This window comes from Aythya marila, assembly GCF_965140915.1.
Source record: "Aythya marila genome assembly, chromosome: Z".
Taxonomy (NCBI): Eukaryota; Metazoa; Chordata; class Aves; order Anseriformes; family Anatidae; genus Aythya; species Aythya marila.
The window spans coordinates 55,131,980-55,154,851 of record NC_139080.1 but is presented as its reverse complement, the minus strand read 5'-3'; the positions used below and the strand labels follow the sequence as shown (position 1 = coordinate 55,154,851).

General features: G+C 43.9%; 1 protein-coding gene across 1 annotated transcript in view; it reads left to right on the top strand.

Annotated features, from left to right (window-relative positions):
- Positions 1-22,872, top strand: part of LOC309890509 (neuronal acetylcholine receptor subunit alpha-7-like) — a gene marked incomplete at both ends in the record, with an annotated part of 58,168 nt that overhangs the window by 24,008 nt on the left and 11,288 nt on the right. Inside the window, 6 exons of the mRNA XM_082784410.1 lie at positions 5,798-5,842; positions 6,998-7,107; positions 10,000-10,079; positions 12,270-12,437; positions 13,434-13,628; positions 14,936-15,022. Coding sequence (XP_082640536.1) covers positions 5,798-5,842; positions 6,998-7,107; positions 10,000-10,079; positions 12,270-12,437; positions 13,434-13,628; positions 14,936-15,022 — 685 coding nt within the window. The remainder of the gene's footprint in view (positions 1-5,797; positions 5,843-6,997; positions 7,108-9,999; positions 10,080-12,269; positions 12,438-13,433; positions 13,629-14,935; positions 15,023-22,872) is intronic.

Sequence of the window (22,872 nt, the reverse complement as noted above, 5' to 3'; positions counted from 1 at the left end):
CATGTGAGGCCTGTTGTCCCAGCTCCTGGGGCTGCCCAGGGAAATGTATGTGAAGTGGCAGGACAAAGCAGGCACCCTCACTCCTCCCAGCACCCTGCCACAGTGTGGGGATGGGGTCCCTTGAATGTGCAGGTCTCTGCTGAAGGGATTGAGTCTAAATAGCCATCAAACCAGCTCTAGAGTCTCTAATGTGGCACTCTTTCCAGCAGTCCAAGTCTTCAGGCTCTGGTGAGTGGCTGCATTTTAGCAAAAATTTGAAGAGTTTCAGCAGTAATGCACCTACAGCCACAGTCTGTAGTTGAATGCCATGCACTATGAAAGGTGTGAGACTAAGTCTGCATCCCATGGATGTTAAAGAAAACACCTTTAACATAGGAGTAAAGGCCTGAGGTGGTAAAATGAGACAAGCAAGAGGGAGAGGATATTCATCTATGAGCTCTTAACTATATCTTGGCTTGACAAACTTTACCATGTCTCCATCCTGATGTGCACAGAAATGCTTAGCAGACATCAGTAGATGTTTGGTCCTCTTTGTTGTTCCAGTGTATATTGGTGTCCCTCGTCATCCCTTCCTCTTGACCCCAGGCCATCTCCCCAGTTCCCATTTCCTCCTGAAAGTGCCTTCTTGAAAGTACGGAGATGAAGTACTTAAACATCAGTTATCTTCTCAATTTTGACGTTTCTATGGCAACGTTCATTCCAACATTTTAAACGCTCTTTCAGAAGGCAAATTGTAGATGTACAAGTACTTATGGTTAACAAACACTGGAAAAAAGTATAAAGGCTGTCCAGCTATGCTTAATGACTGTTGCCAGGGCAACCCAGGCTTTCCCCAAGCCGTCTGGTTTTGTGGGGCTTCATTCATACAGTGCATTAAAGCTGTTTTACTTAATCATTGCAAGGTAGTGGGTAGAAGGGTGTTTCAGCAGTGGAAAGGACTGCCTGCTGCAGACATAGACGGAGCCTAAGAGCATTTGAAAGCCTTTCCATTTCCTTTTGATTCTCTTGAAAAATCCAGTGTGGAGAATGATGCCTCCGCTAACAAAGCTGAGTCTCAAGGTCAATGGTGTTCTTTCTTGGCCATACCCCTCCTACACATTCAGGCATGAAAGCAGCATAAAAAAAAAAAGAAAAGAAATCAACCAAAGTAGCCCCATATGGCCTTTAGTCACTGCTGAGAGTTACCTGTGCAATTTAGGACTTTTTAGCTTTGTATCTTGTGATAAATCAATGGCAGAATTAACTCCCTCTGCAAAAGTACAAAGATTAATGAGGTCAGTCAGTCACCAGGTAGCAAATGCCTTGTTAGAGAGATGACACATCACCATAGGATGTGGCTACTAAACAGGAAGACCTTTGCATTTGTTCTTCCATGACCCAGATAATTGCGTGGCATAGTTTGCCTGGCAAGGGAGAGTCTACTGATAGGCATTGGTGCAAAAGAAAGGCATATTGTGAGCTTTGAGTTGGCAGTGGGGAAAAATAAATAAATAAAAATAAAACTCACATATGTCCTAGCACATGCACTGGAGGAAACATCCATGGGTCAAAGGCTAAAGGAATAATCAGATGTCCAAGAGAGAGGATTAACTGGGGTGAGTCTGAAGATAGAAAGGGGAGAATGTGACCCAGATAAAGAAAGAAAGGATTTAGAGGGCAACTGTTGCACTGGCTACTGACCACAGAAATAGCTTTCCCAGCATTTTTAAATAACCAGAAGCAAACCGATTTGTTTGAGCTGAACATTTTCAGCCCAGGGGAACAGCCTGAGGAATGTTGAAAAAGCATCTCTGGGTGCTTGTCTTCTCCATTCTCACCTGGGATTTTGGCTAGGCTGCTTTGGTTGCTTTGCTGTAGGGAGAGCTGAGAGAGTGAAAAGCAGAGGGAAGGTCATCCCCAGGGCTGACAGTGCTAAGTGAGGAATAGACCTTGCAAATTGACCAAAAAAAAATAGAAGTGCTGGGTTATTCAAGTTTTCTCCTATCTTTCCAGAGCTCTGGAAAGGCCAGAAAACCAGTCCACTCCAAAGGCTATTTAGTCCACTATTTCCTTACAGGTTACAAAGCTACACAGCCCAGTAAAACAACAAACTTTCAAAGATGGAAAGCTCCATAAACATCTCAGGCCTTAAAAGCCCCTTGCACAAACATGGTATGATAGACTCAGACTTCCAGACTTCTACCACCCTCACCTCCTGGGCAGCCTCAGGATGCACTCTTGGAAGGCCTGGCTCCTCAGGGTCCTTCTGAGGAGGGGCCTTCTGAGGGATGCCATCCAAAGGGACCTGAGGCTGGAGAAGTGGGCCCATGTGAACCTAATGAGGTTCAACAAGTCCAAGTGCAAGGTGCTGCACCCAGGTCAGGGCAATCCCAGACATGAGGACAGACTGGGAGAAGAATTCATTGAGAGCAGCCCTGCCGAGAAGGATTTGGGGGTGCTGGTGGATGAGAAGCTCAACCTGAGCCAGCAGTGTGTGTTTCCAGCCCAGAAGGTCAACTGAGGCCTGGGCTGCATCAACAGAGGGGTGGCCAGCAGGGGAGGAAGGGGATTGTGCCCCTCTGCTTCCCCAGAACAGCCTTTTATTTTTTCTTCCCAAACTCAGATCCTTGTTTAGGAAACTTTCTGTTCCATCCTGTGATAAGAAGGACCCGTCAGGTTGCATCTTTTGATCAGTGCTGAATACGGAAATAGCATTTGCTGTCTATAAAGCCTTTGAAAGCTCGGCAGCCTGGAGGCGAGGATGAGAATAGACAGACTCTGAATGGCCATGAAAAGAGCCTGAAGTGACATTTTTTCCCCCAAGGCTAAAAGAGTCATAAGCAGCCCAAAGCTCTGGTTAGACTTTGTGCTCTTTCTGACTGTGCTTATCAAAAAGCAAGGCAGGAAGACCATGCAGGGTGTGCTTATGTTCCAGGTGAATGTGTGACAACTCGAATAGAAAAGTCCAACCTTGACTGCAAAACAAAACTGAGGAGCAGAACAAACACAGTGAACACTGTGGCCTTGACAAGAAGTCAAATTGTACCCAAGGTAATGTGTTTAGTGCTACATGAAATATCCACATGCTGTGCGGTGGCTGATGAATTTTTTGAAGACAAAGCTGATTGCCAAGGTCATTAGCACCTGACTCTGAATAAGGACCTCATAAAGATATGATGGGTGAGCAGCTAAGCACAACAGGCAGTTCTGTGAAGTACAGAGGTCTGCCCTAGGTGATTTTCTTTGCAATCATGGAGTTTATTGAGAATAAACTTACTACATCAAGTTAAAGGAAGTTTGTTTGTAAATCAGAGTCAAGAGTTAAAGGCCCCTGAACAGAGACATCTCCACATGGAGTAAACTTACAGGCCTTCCAGATCCGTGCTACCCTTTACTGCATCCCACTCTGGCTTTAGGGTAGCCAACAGAAAGGGGAAGCTACCCTCCCCACTTTCGCCATGAGGTAAAATGCATGCTTGGAAAACCTTCGTTTTGCACAGGCTGGGGAAAGGAGCAGGCTAGCTGTTACAGCCCCTCTTTAGATCACTCTGTTCAGCTGTCTTCAGCAGTACACAGAAAGTCTTTGCACTGAGGATGTATGCAGCTTAGAAGTATAAAGCACTTATTGTTTGCCAAGCAGCACAAAACGTAGCCAAGATTTAATGAGTAACTCAGACAAGCATTATGCCCACCATGCCAGATGCCACCTGGGGAATCATGGCAGGCCAGACAGGCATCAGTCAGGTAGGGAAGGCCTGTGAGAACTCCTGGGACACTTCCTTGGTATTGTAGGGTTGCTGTTTTTCCAGATCTATTGGCACAAATAACTCTAATGACTCCATCAATTACCAGTATAGCAGGATCTAAAATCTCGTCTGATTTCTGTGTAGTACCTTCCAGCAGCATAAGTCATTTAGGCTGATCCCAAGGGGATGCAAGGTGAGAAAGAGGAGGTGGTGTGATAGACAAATTTGCATAGAGGACTATGGCAAAGACCTGTGTCATGCTTTTCCTGGAGAAAGGTGCCTGGCAACAGAGAATATCTCTGCCACATTGCCAAAGCAATCATGAATCCTCCAGATCAATGATTTCCTCCTCTCTATAATGGGATGTTTCTGCAGCTCCAACAAGCCAAGTGGGAGAGGAGAGGGAAGCACGACACAAACAAGTTTTATGCTAGGGGTAAAGCAGTGCCAGTGATTCAGTATCTTCTGTGCCAGAGAGGCTTAGAGGAGGCTTCCTGAGGCAGCTCTTCCTCAGGCATTAGCCTGGGAGTCTGCAGTTGTGCAGTGGTTTCTGCATGGGACACAAAAGAGGTAAACTCAAGAGGCCTCATTGAAGAAACCATCCAGTAGTATGTAATTGCAGTGTCTCCCACCCCAAACACCAGAAAGGAACAGATGCTTCGTAGGGCATCCACACACACACAGACTCATTAATTGGTAGCTTGGGAGTCCAGAGCACTGGCACCACGTGACTGTCACCATGAGCCTGGGAAGTAACTTGATTAGGTGACAGCCAGGACCAACTGGCAAATTTCTACTCAGAAACTTGGTAGGACAACACATCATCTTGCATCTTGGTGAAGTTCTCTGTCTGTCTGCTCTTACTGCACACTCTCCATGAGTATTTGTTGCTTTGTTGGGCCCTGAGGTTTTATCACTGCAGTGCAGTCACAGGGTTTTCTGCAGAGTTTTACAGTGGCTTTGTCTGATGATAAAACATCTCTCTCTCCTTCAGAGATCTCCACATCTTCCTTGTAATGTCACTAATCACTCTGGTCTCTGCATGAGTTCTGTATCTGATGTTTCTCTTTGGCTATGGAAGAATAGGAAAGAACACAATCATAAAATCTGTTAAAGAAGAGTAATGTCTCCGGAGCCCAAATTGTACTTTATATTAACTTACCTGGAGTAAGGGTAGGCAAGTCAATGCATGATGGGGTGTGATGGTCTGGGAGAACACTGGTTGAAAGCATTCCCAGTTTGCTGTGGGCAAGTGAGTCACCTTGTCCAGGCCATGGCTTTTCCTTCCAAGAGATCTGAGCTGAAGCAGAGAAGACAACTGCTGCTTTCTGGCATGCCTTTTGGCCAAGAGTGTGATTTTCTTGGAAAGTGGCTACATTGGTCAGACCTACCCTCAGGCACAACATCAAACCCAAGCCTAAGTATCCATCTCAGTTCAAGCTGGACAGGACTGTGCATACAGTGAGCCAGCACCATGGAGTACCCAGCCTTAGCTCCCTGTAAGTGCAGGGCACACATATGGTGGTATCTGAAGCTATGCAAAGCATGGGTGTGGATCTGGGGTTCTGCAGACTCGAAAAGAAGAGTGCTTCCAGTGCCATTTCCCTACTGTTTTGCAGTGGCAGCAGAGATGACATAAACCTGCTCCAATTATCACATACTTCATGGTATTAGAAATAACTTGTTTTGCCCAACTAGATGAAAGGAAAAGCTTGTGCATTTGGTAAGCTCTTCAATTGTCTCCAGCAAAATAACAGCTGTTGTCTATTATTTTCGCTTCTGATAGTGATTTGTTATGATAAATTCAGGAGGTCTGTAGTTTTAAAGGATAGAAAGAGCCAGTATTGTCTGAGCCATGCAAAGCAGCTGGGTGGCACTGTGCTGAACTCACAGTCTACGCCGTAGCATTTGTGTTTGCTTACTCCAAAAGCATGGGTTTTCAAAGAAACAGAAAAGGAACTCTTCCACCTGTAATTTATTTGTACTTTGAGGCTCATCCCTTTTTCTCTTCCCTTTTCCCTTATCTCTTATCCCTTATCCCTTTCCCTTTCCCTTGTCCCTTTTGTTTAAAGGATGAGAAGAACCAGGTGTTGATCACAAATGCTTGGCTACAGATGGTGAGTAACCCATGTCAATAAACAACCCGCCTCGTCCTAATACCAAACTGCTGTTGGATCCATTTTCTTACCTGGAAAGCAAGATCGCTGCCTTTTAACTTGTCTGCAGTGTGAAACTAGTGCATGTTCTGAGTCCTTTGATTTTTTTCCAATGTTCCTTTCAGCATTTGAAACAAAGCAAAGGAGATTCAGTTAATCCATTGGGCAGACCTGGTGGCTTCAGGAGGTGATACCAGCCTATACTGTTAGGCCATTGGGCATAGGGATCTTGCAATGGAGAGCCCAAAGGTAGACTCCCACCACAAGTGAAGGACTCTTCAAGGGGCTCAGGGCCCCTCCAAGGGCAGAGATGAGGACCTGTGGTGAAGTAAGTCACAGTAAGACCTGGGTGCCCTGCTCTCATGGCTTGTACAAAACCCCCCCAGCATGCACTCCTAAATGCAGAGGACCACGTGGAGCCCTGTGCTACACTGCTGTCAGCAGTGCCCAGGCTCATTGGTGGCACAGCTTCCTAGGAGCTTCCCTCCCAGTTTAAAAACCTCACCCATAAATGCTCCTCCTCCCTTTCCTGCAAACCTCTCCAGCTGAGCAGTGACCAGTGCTGGCCATGCAGGATAAGCAAAACTGATCTTCGCCTAGGGCTGTGGTGGAGGGAGCTTCCCACCATGTCTGCTGCTGGTGGCGTATGGTGAGAGATATGATCTATTCTTATGGAGCATAAACCGATCTCCTTAATGGTTTGTGCTCAGCAAAGATGCAGCTCTGCAGGGAAAAGCCTGTGGGAGACTTGAATGATTGAGCTAATTCTGCTTTGACTTAAGCAGCCGAACACTATGTCAAGTTAATGGGTGCAACTGAACAGGCTGCTTCTTCTGCAGCTACCTGCTGCTGTTTGCAGAAAGAATGGGTTTAGCTCTATTGGAAAAACTAAAGCAGACCAACTCATGGGACTACGGGACTGTCAGGGCACAGCCTACATGTATCCTGTCCTTTGCAGAGGGTGTCTTCAGCTATAGCACGCGTAACACCCTTTTAGCCATACTGTCAGACTACTGCTATTGCTATTGGCAACACCCATTCTGTTCCTTAAATATTCCAGGTACCTTAAAAGATTTTTGCTAGCTTGTATAACGTAATGTATGTATTTTCCAACAGTACTGGGTTGATATTTACTTGTCTTGGGATCAGTACGAATACCCAGGGGTGCAGAACTTACGATTTCCCGCTGACCAGATTTGGGTACCAGACATTCTTCTGTATAACAGGTAAGCAAGGTGCACAATATCCAGCGAGAGCCTAACACTAGAACACTAGGTGCTGGAAAACAGCATTGCTGCATTTATATTCCAGGGCTTTTGCCATCCAGGACTTTGTCTCCTACACTTGAAAAAAAAAAATAAAAAAAAAAAATTAAATGAGCACCAGCTAACATATTTAAATATTAAATCTTGCTATTGTTTTGCAGGTGTCTTATTTCCCTTATCCTAATGAATGTGCAGAGCAAACAATCCGTACTCTCCTTATAATTACCACACCTGTGCTAGAAAATTGCTGCTGCCACAGTCTTCCTGCCTGAACTGAACAATCTGTTTCTTTGCACATTACCCATCACCAACATTTTCTAAATTTCTTTTCATCATTCCTTGTCTCCTCTTAACACTCCAGATTATTTTTTTCTTTTCCGTGAGAGTCCAGTACTCTGGACAGTACTTCTGCCATTTTGGTTGCAGTGAAAGTGCTCTTGACACTTCTCTTTAATTCTTTCCAGGAGGGGGGAATTTGACACTGATTTGTCTTTTTTTTTTTTTTTTTTTTTTTGTCTTTTTTTTTTTTTATCAGTTTTATGCATAATATTTTCTAATTATCTGGGATGAGTTTCATTCTGCTGGTTTCTACTGTCTACCAAGATCCATTTTTCATTCCAAGTCCCCGCAATATCTGAAGGAAGCTTGGAGTGACCTGGAAATTTTTAAAGTATAATTCTTTACTCTAGCTTTACTACTTTGCAGTCTCTTTACTCATTTTCTGTCACCAAAAATGAGTAATACAGTATGGTCCATATTACTCTAGTTTATTTATAAGAAAGGAATGGAAAATGCTTTCTGAAGTTCAGATATATCTTCTACCTCCTCTTATTCAGTAAGTCAGTAAGAAAATTAGATTGATTTGATCCAGTTGGCCCTTGACAAATCTGTGCCAGCTGTTTTCACCTCATTATCTTTGAAGTTAGACTGATGTGTCTGTAATTTCACCTTATTTAAAAAAAAAAAAAAAAAAAAAAGTCAGAATTCTGTTTGATCTTCTCTAATTCACTGAGCCCTTCCCTGTTCTCCCCGAGCTCTCACAGATAATTGTTAATGCTTCAGAGGGCATTTCGGCCAGTCCCTTCAGTACTCGAGAGTAAATTTCATCAGCGCTGCCAACTGGAAAGTCTCTTATCTACACTTCTTTAACCTATTCCTCCCCTCTCCTGCCCTGGGCTCCTGTCACTGTGTGAGAATTAATTAGGGTGAGCCACAATTTGTGAAGAGTGAGGTGCAGAGGGTACAAGATACTGCATCTCCTTGTACCATGGCAAGCAGTGGGTCTATCCTGTCTGACTTTTCCAGTTTGACTTTTTCTTGTTTTCTTCTATTAATGAAAGCCTTTCTTGCTGCCTTTTATGTCATCACTCGTCCTGCACCTTAGTCTTTTCAATTTCATCCCCATTGGTTTGTTCTGTTTCATTAATCTTATCCTGAGGCATATGGTCTTGCTCCCACGTTTTCAATGCTCAGCCCTTGATTTCCAGGCCCTGATGCAGAGGATCCTGAAGCAGTGGACACTGTGATTTACTTTTTCCCATCAGAGTAGGCTGTCTGTGTGTCCTGTATGGAGTCTCCTTCTCCAGCATGTTTTGCCCGAGGACTCCTCAGACAGGAACAGAGAGCAGGTCATAAGAGGAACAGGGGACCTGAATTTTACTTGTTTGGTTGTAAGACAGGGTGTGTAAGATGGTGGAGGCCTGCAACAAAGACCTGCACGTAGCTATGACAGGCAAGGGTCTGTAGCACCATTGTGAGGAACCTTCTTTATTAAACCTGGAGCAGGTCCCCATGCCTGCTCCCTTGAAGAATGCTTGCCCTTGCTTGGCACACCATTCCCTTTGTATTCTCAGAACCTCTGGAACCTTAAATAAATTCACTTTTCCTGGTCCCTTTTGCTTGGTTTCTGCTCTTACAGCCTCAATCACTAATGTCCTATGATTCCCAGATCTGAAACAGGTTCTCTCCAGTGTCGTCTTCCATTGTCTGAAGCAAACCTTTGGCCCCCATGTATCCTAAGAGACTGCAGAACTGTAGCCTCAGGAAACCTTTGCTCTCATAACAAATATCTAGGTAAAAAATAACTTGATTTACACTGTGAGCTGCCTGATTCTGACAGCAGCCCCTGAAAAAAAACTCTTCCTACAGTCCAATCTTTGAAAACCACTCAGAAACTTCAAAAACTATGATACTTCTGCTCCTTTCTCTTCTGCCTTTGCCCTGAGACATCCGATGTTGAGACTGAAGAAGAGAAGGCTTTGGGAAGACCTCACTTCAGCTTTTCAATACTTGAAGGAGGTTTATTAAAAAAGATGGAAATCAAATTTTGCTTGGGTAGATAATGCTAGGACAAGGGGGAATGGTTTTATACTGAAAGAGGGGAGATCTGAATTCGATGTTAGGAGGAAATTCTTTAGGAGGGTGGTGAGGCACTGCCGCAGGCTGCCCAGAGAAGCTGTGGATGCCCCGTCCCTGGAGGTGTTCAAGGCCAGGCTGGATGGGACTTTGGGCAACCTGGTCTGGTAGAAAGTGTCCCTGCCCATAGCAGGGGGTTTGGAATTAGATGGTTTTAAGGCCCCTTCCAACCCAAGTCATTCTATAATATGATTCCCAGACTCTCCAAGGACGTTAAGAAAGTCACCAGCATGTCTGGGTGCAGGCCAATGGTGTCTGTCAGAAGACCAGCTACTACTGAAGGGTGTGCTCTTTGCTGAGGTGTAAGCCAGACCTTGATTCTGTGCATTGAACTCTCACAAAAGATTGTTTTTATTCTCTTGGAAGTTGCTTCATCTTAACTCAAAATCAGCCTACATTTTCTTTCTTTTCTTTTGTTTTCTTTATATCGTGTTATAGCGCGGATGAAAGATTTGATGCAACATTTCACACAAATGTGCTGGTGAACTACTCTGGATCCTGCCAATATATTCCTCCAGGTAGGATGCAGTGTGTTTGTTTGCTTTAAGTGAATGCGTAGCTTTGAATAACTACAAGCAGTTTTCCTTCATAAATGAATTCAAAGTGTTTAGAAGCAGTCTGCAGAAATTTTGCAATCTGTGTAATTTAATTATTAGACAGACCCACTGAAGTAATTTAGGTCCATCATTACTAACATATTTCCACTTCATAAATCAGTAAATCTCTCTTCTGAGCAGTTTGATCATTCAGAGGCCCAGCTGAGGTATTGCCCAAAGCAAGGTGATACGCACCACAGGTCACATTATCACAGAGGGAAGTTTCTCATGTAAACCAACTAGCTCTTTCCTGAGAGTGAGAAGAGCTGTGTACCAGAGGAGGCACCCACAAGCAGCAGTCCCTCTGCAGCCAAATCCACCTCATGAGGCTGAGCCTGCAGATCCAGGAGAAAAGATGAACTGAGTCCAGTGCTGGCCAGCCAGACCCAAAACACATCCTGCTTTCTGTCTGTATTCATGATTCAGTGCCCAGAGGGCCCAGCAGCCAGCACCTGCCAGAAAACACATGGGCTATCTTCACAGCCCCTCCATTTAGTGGGCAAGAAATGTACAAACCTTGTGTCAAATCTGCTGGCATACTGATGCCAGGACATCCACAGGGACACCAGGAAACAAATTGGTCTTCCCTGGTGGCTGGTCCACAACAGATCCTTACCTCTGAGACTTCTTTAAAAACATACAAAACAAAACAAACAGGCAAATGGAGAAAAAAAAAAAAAAAAGTTTTTGTTTTGTTTTGTTTTTCCTGAGGCAGACCACGGGAACGGTTGCTCTCCAGGGAGAAACAGGTGACAGGAATAAAATCAGGATGCACCAGAGCAGAGCCTTCTTCATTCCTCTGGGGTCTGTACGAGTAGGTGATGGAAAAGGTGCCTGGGTGGGCAGATCTGATGCTCTGCTAGTCTCTTTTCACCTAACAGAGGAGAAGGCATACCACACAAGCAGAGTACATCTATGGTGAGCTACAAACACTGTGGTTACTTAAGACCGCAAGGAAATAGAAAAGAGAGAATAAGGAGTAATAGAAATGTCTCATGAAAAGCACAGGAAATAATTTCTTAAATGAGTTTAACTGCTGCTAAACTGCTTTGCCCAATCCAATTTAGAAGGTAAATGTTGATAATCAGCCTACTTAATGCAGCAAGTGCTCACAGAAGCAGCTAGATTAATCAAGAGACTGGAAAACATGGAAAGGAGGAAAAGATGTTGTTTCCAAGGCTTCATGAAAGTTTTATTTCCCATGACTGAGAGCAGACTGTACTCACCACTGCTCTCCATTAGAGAAACAAGCTCTGGTACATATGGCTTGGTGGAGGAGTGGAGAGAGAGGACAAGCAGGAGACAGCTGTCTGTTGAGAAGGAAGGGAGCAGAGCCAAAATTTGGGAAAACTAGGAGAAAACACCCATGAAACCAACCCCACAGTGGCTGTGGCAGTGGGAGGCAGACCTACCAGAAGGTGATGGAGCAAAAGGAGGGAATCTAGCCTCTGAAGAACATCAGTGTTTGTGCAGGGAAATAAATAATCCTGCACATAATATACAGTTATGCCAGAATGCCCTGAGCCTCTGCAGCAGCAGGCAGAAACAGCAACACAGTAACTCTATTTTGGGGATTTTATCTTCAAAATCACAGCCTGAGTACTTACAGCAATGCATCAGACTCTGTTTAGGTGATTCACGTCTAGGGTTCATATTAGCTGGTGTTTTAGGGAGCACACAGAAACAACTACTGCAAACAGGTCACCTCGGCACAGCATTGGAGATAACTATCTAATGAAGCAGGAGCTGCTTCTCCATCGCACAGCACCTCTGAGATGGCTGCTGGCCCGGGGAGGTGGGGAGATAAGGTGAAGGCTGCAGAGCTACAAGCCTGCAGGAGTGAGGGTTTGCAGGGATGGCATCTGTGCTTTGCCACCAGCTGCTGGTGGCACGGGCTGCACCGGTCATCTTCTCTGCTCTTCCTTGGTGCCCAGGAAGGGATGATATTCCACACAGACCAACATCTTCCACCTGTGATAGTTGTTTGATTAACCCACGACTACATCACACAGGCTTTTGCAGAGGAAAGTTGCTCAAACTCAACTGGACAGATAAGGGTGGAGGAGAACTGCTCCCTGCATGCTATTGACTCTGGTTTATGTCTATCCACAGGCATCTTGAAGAGCACCTGCTACATTGATGTCCGCTGGTTCCCCTTTGATGTGCAGAAGTGTGATTTGAAGTTTGGCTCCTGGACTCACAGTGGCTGGCTGATTGACCTGCAGATGCTTGATGCTGATATTTCCAACTACATCTCAAATGGAGAGTGGGATTTAGTGGGTAAATTATCTGGCTTAAATTATTTTTCAGTAGTTTAATTTTCAAAGGCAAAACCCAAATATATAGAAATGATCAATCTTATTGAGACATTTGAAATACAGATACTAAGATTTTCCATGAAAACAACAGCATGAAAAAAAAAAAGTTCAGAAAAAACTTTTCAAATACATTCTTTGAAATGTGTCTGAAAACACTGTGTTCTGAAGCAATTGCCTAAAACTAAGTGCATAGATGAAATCTACTGGTGCTGATGCATCTGAGCAGTGTGCCAGTACTATACTTAGATGTGCCTCATGTAGACACACTGAACACTACTGTCACATCTACTCTAACACATCAGCCAAAAAATGATTGGTGCAAAAACCACTATTTCAGCAAAACTGGAAAGAGCTTTTGCAAAGAATCCCTCTCAGCCAGAAAACCATCAAAGTGTCCTCCAGTCTGTAAAATCTGCAAATAACTGCACCTCACTATGTCTCTCTTCTCTTCTGTGCTTCAGAAGATACCTGCATTTTTAAAAGAGGAACCCATGTCCAGAATTGGTTATTCATAGCTTGATCTCAGTGAGATATTCTGAACTCATTTAAGAAGTTGTAAATCAGAAGTAATGCTGTAGAAATGGACAGGTTTTAGACCACTTTAATGAGAACTTGCAACAAGGATGTTTCATCTTCTAATCCAGATATGTAGCCAAGGAAAAACTGACCCAGAACAACTGATTACAGTATTTCTACCAGCCAGGGCATCTGAGAAACAATAAAATAAGAAACATGAAATAAGAAACATTTCGTTCATAAGAATATGAAATAAGAAAGCTGGATCTGCTTGTGGCTGTGGGACAGACTAGAGGGTCTCTGGAGATCCTTTTGGTAACAGTGAGAGGCCCTTACGAGCCAGACATTGGCTCATAAGCCATTGGTGCTTGGCTCCTTCCAAGGGGATGGATGCTGGGCAGTCCTGCACCTCTCCCTGCTGCTCTGACCTCCCTTTCTGTAGGTGTCCCAGGAAAGAGGAACGAGATGTACTATGAGTGCTGTAAAGAACCCTACCCAGATGTGACGTACACCATCACCATGCGCCGACGCACCCTCTACTATGGCTTGAACTTACTGATTCCCTGTGTCCTCATATCTGGCTTGGCTCTGCTTGTTTTCCTTTTGCCAGCTGATTCAGGAGAGAAGATTTCTTTAGGTAAGTGGTCAAGAATTCATTTATTTCATTAGGGATTCCCATAAAATGGCAAATAATGCCTCATGGTGCTTGATGAATAAAGATTTCCCTGGAGGAACAATAGAAGCATTTGTTTGGTTGCAGAAACTGGGGTAACAGCTTTCTGTATAGCATTCACACATGCTGTACTAAGTACTTCCACTTACATCATCCTTGGGATTTTACCCTGGGATGAGGCAGAACTCATCTCTGGCAGAGGCAGCAGTGATAGCACTCTGTCTTCCCTGTCGTCCTGTTCCTTAGCATGTCTCACTGGATTTCACAGCTGATTAACTCTCTTTCAGATAGGACTTGCTGAGATATAGAGAGTGAAGGGTCATGAGCAGCAGCAGCTGGGTACTTTATTTTTGCCTTCCAAGTACAGCTCCCAAACCTCCAAACCATGAGTTCCCAAGGAATGCAAAGTAGCAACAGCAAAGGAATAGCTAAACAAGCTTTACTGTCATGCATACCAATACAGACAGGATGGTGATTCTAAGAAAAGACAGGGGAAGCTGTAAATATGTAAGAGTGACCCAGCTGAGACCTTTAGAGTCAATTGTGCACAAATACAATCAGGATAGAGACCTTTAAATCATACAAATGCACTTGGTTGTTAAAACCATCGGGGATCTACTGAGCAGCCGGTCTTACAAGAAGCAAAACACGGGCTGTGAGGGATAAGACTGCTGCCTGTGAAAAACAGTGTGCAGGCAGGGAAAAGGACTATCTGAGCTAAAGTACAATATTGTCATAAAAATGGGATATAATGTTCATACATTAAACATGCGAAATAAAAAGCAATTTCTCAGCTTAGGGCAGTTAGGATTTGCAAACAGCCTTTCCAGAGAGAACAAGATGACAATGAGCTCCTTTTGAAACAGGCATGCATCTCTGTGGAGGGTGTTATATAACGTGCAATAGCCAAAACTCTTTAAGTGTCTCCTAGCCCTTAATAAGTGTCTGTTTTTTTTATGAGCTCTGTTTTGCAAGAACGGTGTATTTCATGAGCTCTGCAAGCTCCATTTTAGTGACCTGCAAAGATTTATCTATTATTTTGAGAGCAGCAAAGGTTTGGGTGCAATTGAGAAGTGGAAAGGGAGCAGATAAATGTATATCGAAAGATGTTCTCACTTGGTAGAAGCTCTCACCTGCCCTAAGAAGCCCTAAGTCATGGTTTTGGCTTAGCCATAGATCAAGACAAAGTTGTTTTTAACAGCAAAGACATCAGAGGAGGAGCTGCATCAATCATGTTCCTCATCTTTCCCCTACATGTTCACTCCCTGCAGGTATCACTGTTCTGCTTTCCCTGACTGTGTTCATGCTGCTTGTGGCTGAGATCATGCCTGCAACTTCTGACTCAGTCCCACTAATAGGTAGGTTGATTTTCTCTTCTCTGTGCATAAAGCACAACACTTTCCAAGAGTTCTTCAATGCCCGTTGGAGGTTTGACTCTTTGTCTTACCAGAGTTTCACATTTCAGCGACACCAGGAGTAAATCTCTGTCTGGGTTTAACTGTTTGAGTAGATGCAGAGAGAGCCTGTATGAGGGATAGAGGGCTCTGGAAGTATCATATAAGCTGGTAATTGGAGTGATTCATGGGACAAAGACTCAATACACAATGTGGAGGTTTGGGTAGGCAAAGTACAATGGACAGCACCACCAGTACATGAGTGTGTGTGGGATACAGGAATATTGCTCATCCCTGGTGCTAGAATCATTGGGTCTGCTGGTACAGTTACTCTGACAGCTCTCTGGATGAAGCTGGGCCCATTTGAAGATGTCAGTGCTGCTGGCTGAAGAAAATTCTTTCCTCTTCCACATCACCTGCAATCCATCCTGTTGTGCACTGTTGGGAACTACCTGATGAAAATTAAACTCATCTTTTTGCTTAAATATAAAAAAAGACTAATGAACATTGGACAGAGTCCTGCCACCATATGCAGATCTACAGGGAGTCTGCAAAGGTGTGTCATGAGCCTTTAAATCTCACTGAAGTCTCAGTTTCTCTTTGTGGTCATCCCCCAAGCTAGACACAGAACTCCCCATAGGTGTACCATGAGTTGCTCTTTTGAAATAACCAGTGTGGGTTAAATTGCTATGCTGTTGCAGGGGAGCTTGTCCTTACCAAGGAATTAAGGTAAGAACAGAGTGGTGAGGCTTGCACAAATGACTCAAGAAATTACCACCACCATCCGAACAGCAAGACTCAACCTACAGATAGAGAAGTTAACACAGACACAAAATGGATAAGAGATCACCCTCTGGGGGAAATACTTGTAGGACTGCACAGCCTACACTGAGAGCAAAAAACCCACAATCATAACTGGCTTAAAATCTCTAAGGCTAGATATAGCCCTGTAAAATCCAAACCAGGAACCTTCTAGTCAATTCTCTTTCTGGCATTGACCAATGTCAAATACCTCTGAAGACAATACAAGAAATAGAAACTTATACTAGATATACATTCTTATTATGAGCTAGAAAATAGCTATGGAAACCTCTAAAAAAAATCTTATGTGGAGTTAGCATAGATTTTTACTCACATTGTCACTGTAGTGGTATCAGAAGGCTCCATATCAGTAGGTTGAGCACACAGAGCACACAATGGATGGGAATTAAAAAGAAACAGCTGGAAGGAATGACATTTTCCCATTTTTTTCAGACAAGGAGTGAAGACACTATGAAGGACTAAATGATTTGCCCAAAGTCATATAAGAAAGACAGAGGGTTGTAATTATTTTTATTTATTTATTATTTTTTATTTCTGGAGTGTCAAATAACAAGTCAGGTGAGGGATTCACTTTTGTTCTCCAAGGTAAATTGATGTGGGAGGAGAGATGGCTTGTTTGTTACAGGGCTGTCATATCAAGGTACTAGCACACAAAGACAATGACTGGATATTATGAACCTTAACAGAAAAAGTGAGAAAGACAGACTTGATGGCATCTTGTTTCTGAGGATGCACGTGACATAAACTACAGGAAGGGAAAATCACCTCCGTGTGCTGCACATTCCTCAGCCAGCTGCATTGTCACTGGCAGCAGCATGAGAGGGAGATGCAGCTGCCTTCAGAGAAGCAGAGGCAGAAGGGACTGCCTTGAGGCTGGTCAGACAGCCAGCAGATTCAGGTGCCTCTCCATCTTTCTTGGGCTGAGGAGGAAGAAACCCAGCAGAGCTGTGATGGCTAAATTGGATGGCAGAGGTAGAAGGATGGGTGGCAAGTAGTGATCAATGAAGGCACAGGTTTTCATGTTGTCTTTCTGTTGGATGCACGTGTATCTGGCTGCAGAGCCTGAGTTACTACCAGCACCTGCTGAAGGAGAAGCTGATGACAGTCATCCTGTGGGCACAGGCAAAGCAGCCAGTAGTTGCTTTTTTCACTGGGACTAAGAGTGCAGTGAAGTCCTTTATCTCCTTATCCTCCTTTTGCTTAATTTGGACCTGGCTTTAAAAAGGAGAAAATGAGGCTGGAACTCTGCTGTTCTGCAGGACCCAGCTAACAACACCTGCTGTATGGCTATTTGAGTCATTTCCATCCTGAAGTTGATTTGAGTGATCCAGACAGGTATTATTACTTTTATTTCCATAGGATCATCACTCTATCTTGATCTCACGAGGACTCAGTTTCTCTCCGATAAACTGGGTAAAGCATAGCTTCCTGACCTCATAGCAGGGTAGGAAAAATAAAACTGTTCTGGTTTGCAAAAGAAAGAAGTATGAACATGTCAGAAAAACTCAGAAATTGTTAAATTATCCTCTCCTGTGAGCTAAGGTCAATATTTGCATATAAATCATGACTAAGGTACACATTCCAGGCAGTTGAAATAAACAAAACATTCAACAATATATCTAAGTGCTGACAGAAGGTGCACTTCATCATTGTAAAATTAAAGCCTAGTATGAATTGTATCATAAAAATACCAAAATAACATTTACTCAGACATCTCATTATCTAACTTCAAGGAGAAAAAAATTAGATCTACCTGTGGAGAAGGAGGGTGACTATGCAACAGTCTGTTTCTCCAGGTAAATGTTGTCTCAGTTATATTAGGACCTCCCACACCTTTTCATCCTTTTTAGATCACAAAGACAGGGAGGTGATAAAGAGGTCTCTTCTCACAACTAGTATACTAAATTTGCCTCATTGGCTGCGCATATTGTTACAAGTTTTTCCTAATGCCTAAATAATTAGAGCATATTAAATATATTGGAATCTCAAAGTTGTCATGTAGGTCAAATGCAGTCTGTTTCTTTCATCTGTTCATTAGACAAATGTTGCATTGTGAAACATTATAATATAATTATGCTAACAAACAAATACTTTGTAAGGTACTGGAGACTGACTTTGGGTATCCAGATGAGGGGTGCCTAAAACAATCCCATGGCTACTCTCATCTGATGCTCCCCTGTAACAGCCTAAAAGCAAACCAACCCTCCACATGGTGGGGTCCACTCAGGCATCATTGTCTGAAAGTCTGCCGTCATCCGCCCTGTCCAGGGCCCCAGAAAGGAGCACCTAGATGAGGACTGGCTGCTGCTGAAGGGAGGGATCCCCCCCAGGCCTCCTGGATCCTCATCCCATGCCCACTCTGCCCCAGCACATGGCTGGCCCCTGTGTAGCCCCATGCAGCCTGTGCCATCTCCCAGAGCTGCCCTCTGGACCCCTGATGGGCTCTGCGTGCCTAGGGCCAGGGCTGCCAATATCTCTGGCCTGAATTGCCTGCTGGCTCAGTCAGCCCTTCCTCCAAATAGTTCAGCCTTGTAGGTATTCACTCGTTTCCCCAGTCTGGGAGACCTCATCAGTCCCTACAACTACCCAAAAGGAGGTTGTAGCGAGGTGGGTGTTGGTCTCCTTTCTCAGGTGACAAGTGGTAGGACTCAAAGAAACAGCATCAAGTTGTGCCAGGGGAGGTTTAGTTTGGATGTCTGGAAGAATTTCTTCATGAAGGGGTGTTGAAGCATTGGAAAAGGGTGCCCAGTGAAGTGGTGGAGTCACCATCCCTGGAGATGTTTAAGAGATATGAGCACAAGGCACTTGGGGACATGGTTTAGTAGTGGCAGTGTTAGGTTGATGTTATCAACCTAACTTGATCATCTTAAGGGTCTTGTCCAACCTAAATGACTCCATAAAGAGCACACCTTCTATCCTCTTCTCAAGGTCACTGACAGCTGAAAAAATCCATTGCTAGTCTACAGAAAAGCCACTGTTGCTGGTCTTTATGTGGGAAACCCCACGTGCTTTGGAAAATCTGCATTATATTCCTAGGATTTTTTTTTATTTTTATTTTTTAAACAGCCATTCATTCACTGCTACCTGGACATGGCCGAACACTTCTGGCCTTCCCTAGCGTAAAAACACTAAACCCAAACATGCTGTACATCTTACTTTTCCCCACCATCTGACCACAGCTTTAACTACTTAAATAATAGTAGGTAATAATGCTGGAAATTATCATGGCTGCTGTTCAGAGTATCTGTGTTGAGGAGACAAAGGAATGCTGCTCTAATACAACACTTAGAATAGTACTAGCTTCTTAGGGTTGTTCTATTTGAAAGGAAATGTGGAAATTACAGCCTGATTCTTCTTAGCTGAGGCCACTTCCCTTGTGTCCTCAACTTATATTTACAGTGAATAAAGCACTAAATAGACACAGGGAGACAGGCAGGGCAAGACATTTGCTTTTTCCTACCTCTGCACGAAGCTGCTCCCTGGTTCCTTGGTGTGTGTGCCCTTTCTTTCTCTGCTTATAAAGCTGCTCTTACTTCGTCATGTTCAACTTCCCCTCACAATGGACGCCCTCTATACAGCCCTCTAAATGCTGTGTTAATACACATTAAAAACAAGAAAATTTATTTTCTGCAAAGAGGAAGCAGCAAATCTTGGCCTAGGGATAAGCAGCAGGCTGTTCAGCTCTTCCCAACACCAGAATCCTGATGCTCCATGGCACTGCAGGGTTGTGTTTACTGGAACTTTCTTTCCCACAATGATTCAGTCTATTTCCCTGCCAAATGTTCTATCTGGGTAGTCTGGATGATGACATTTGGTCCCTGCTCTCTCCCAGCCTTCCTGGGGGTTTGCATTCATATCAGAAGCTAGTTACTCCTTGAATAGAAACACATCTGCTCCCATCCTTCTCCAGGAGAGCATCCATGTTTGGGGGAAAAAAAGTACTTCCAAAACCCAATTTTCAGCAGCATGAGTACGTGCCAAGCAAGGCACAGAAACCATTCAAAAGTTGAATGCTGCCCTTCTGCAAAGTCATCTGTGATGCCAAAGAAAGAAGCCTGGGAACCAGAGCAAGGATGCCTCTGTTTCTGTTTAAAAAATTAACTACCCCTAGCAACAGAAACCAGCTCAGCCATTTGGATGAAGAACATTTTAGTCCCAGGACATCTACAAACACAATGGTTTGGCCAGAGCCCAACACAAGTCAACTCTATACACAAGGCTTGTTTCGCTTCTGGGTCCTGGAGGTCCCTCCTGGCACTCAAAGCTCTGGAGTGTAGCTCCTTAAAAGACTTTCAGACCGCGTCCACACAGCAGCAGCTGTGTCCTAAACTTACCCTCCCTGGTGTAGCTTAATCATTCCTCATGGGCACTGCGTCTGGCTGCACACATGGTTTGACTTTTGATTTCTCTCTTTGGAAATATTTATGAAGAATCTGTGTAAGTAGAGAGACGGATGCCATTACTTCAGGAAGGAACATAAAGAAATGCAAAGTACTCCAGATGTGTTGCACGTCTGAAATGGCTGGTCTGAGTGTACTGATCCCTGGCTAAAATCCTAAAGCCTGTGTGGTACAGCTCACGTATACAACTGTTCTTTCTGCTTCTCAAAACCTATGCAGTTATGCATAGATTTGTCTCACACAATAAAAGCTGGTAATTTCAAAGGGATTTCATGCCCCTACCATCGCACCCAGCCTACTGCATTATATAAGAAGGGATATCTACATGGATGTGCATCCCACTGTGCTGATTTCCCAGTTCACTGACCACACTGAAATTAAGCAAATACGCTTATTTAAATTAGAGCTTTTGTACTAGCTTAGGTCCTATCCACTGAAAGTAAAGGCTTAGGTAATTCATCTGAGAACTACATTTGAGTCGTTCAGATGTAAACTGGGAGTGTTTTTTTTTTTTTTTTTTTTTTTATCTCTACAAAGTTATTCAGGTAAACAGGGCTGGATAATCAAGTCCATTTTTGATAATATTTTATGACTATCTCTGAAGATAGGATCAGTTCCTTCCTCTGGCAATAGACATATGCCTGAATTCTCTTTTTTAAAGAGCTCTTTGCCTCCCTGCTTACGGTCTCTATATCTCTGGTCTGTTTCATTAGGCTGTGTTTCCCATTTGGAAGCAACCTTGTAATTAATACTAGTAAATCATGCATTAAGAAGTCACTGAGGAACAAGTCCCCCTGTGTCAAGACTTATGGCAAGTTAGATTCCTGACTGTAACTGTGTCCCTTCATGACTCTCCTTTGAGTAGAGCCTCCTTAAGATGTCACAGCTGTTGACCATGCCTACACACATCCAGCAGTACCTGGTAAAGCTGTGACCAGAATCTCATTAATCTTGTGCTGCTGTAGGCATGTCTTCAAAAATCAGTGTCTCAGTTTAAGCTTCTGGTTTGGACTTGTAAACTAAACACCATAAAAATTTTTAGCTTCTAATGTAATGTTTAGTTACCACGAATACTAACCAGTCTTTCAGAAAGACAGATGTCTGCAATGTAGTGGAGAAACATACCCTAAAATGATCACTTTGCGATTAATCTGGCAGTTTACTCTCCTGTTGGTCCACAGCTCACAGCAGACCAAGAGTCCCTGAGGTCAGGTCCTGGGTGGCAGAGCAGGACAGTTATGCAGAGCACTCACAGCACTAGAGGCACTCACAGCAGGACAGCTTTAGCTTGAGTCCAAATCTGCAAGAAACTGTGAGACTGCTGCTCTTCCTCCAGCCTAGCCACTGCTCTGAGGATGTCAGATCAGGTTGCCCAAAAGCGAAATCCTCAGGTGAAATGTTCTGAAACCAGTCAGAGAACATCCTGTTGTGGAGAAGTCCTCGATCATGTCAGATTTTTTTCCCCCACAGCCAAATGTCTCCAAAACACTGCAAATCACTATTTCTACCTCCAGAATAACACAACCAAATTTGTGTTTTCTCTACAAGGATTCTTACACATGAAACACCTGAAAGATAACATGTGCAGAGTGCATTTGGAAGTGGACAGTGGGGCTTGTAAATGTAAGGAACTGTCACTTCCTACGATCAACCTTGTGGTGGTTTTACCGTGCTGGGCAGCTAAACCCCACAACCGCTCTCTCACTCCCCCTCCTTTAGATGAGGAGGGGGAGAAGTAAAGCAAAGAACAACTCACGGGTTGAGATAAGGATAATTTAATTAAAGGGAAATAATTATAATAATTAAATAAAGACTACCATGAACTAAACAATTTAACTAAGGGGAAGTAAAAGGGAAAAGGGGAAAAAGGGAGGAAAACAAACAAACAAAATAAATGAAAGCTATATGGAAGTGCAGAGGAAAGAAATTACTCTCTACTTCCCACAAATGAGCGATGATTGACCACGTCCTTGAAGCAAGGCCTCAATGCACGCAGCCGGTGTTCGAGAGGAGGACCGACGTTTTCCCAACGAGAGCCCACCCCTCCCCTCTTCTTCCTGTTTCCACCTTTTATTGCTGAGTGTGACACCACATGGTATGGAATATCCCTTTGATTGGTTTAGGTCAGCTGCCCTAGTGATGTTTCTCTCCTCACTTTTTTGCCCACCCCCTAGGAGGGTTAGAGAAAGGCCCAATGCTGTGCCACTGCTGCTCAGCAGTAGACACAACACTGGTGTGATAACACTGCTGTTCCAGCTACAAGTACAGAGTACGGCACTGTATGGGCTGCTGCCGGGAAAGTTAACATCCCAGCCAGACCCAGTACAAACCTCCACATGATGCCTGACACCTTGGCTGGATGTGTCAAATGCTGCACAAAACCCCTCAAGTTACCCTTGTCTCCAGACAGCATAACTGGATTTTCCTCTGTCTTCTTCATCTGCTTGCTTATTCTAAATCCACAGCACTTAAATTTGCAGCTCAGGGCTCTACTGTGCTGACCTGTTTTCAGCCTCCTCCGCTCCTTGCCGTTCATTATCTTACCAATGTTATCTCAATACAAATCAAGGTTGTAAGCTGTGGGTAAGTATG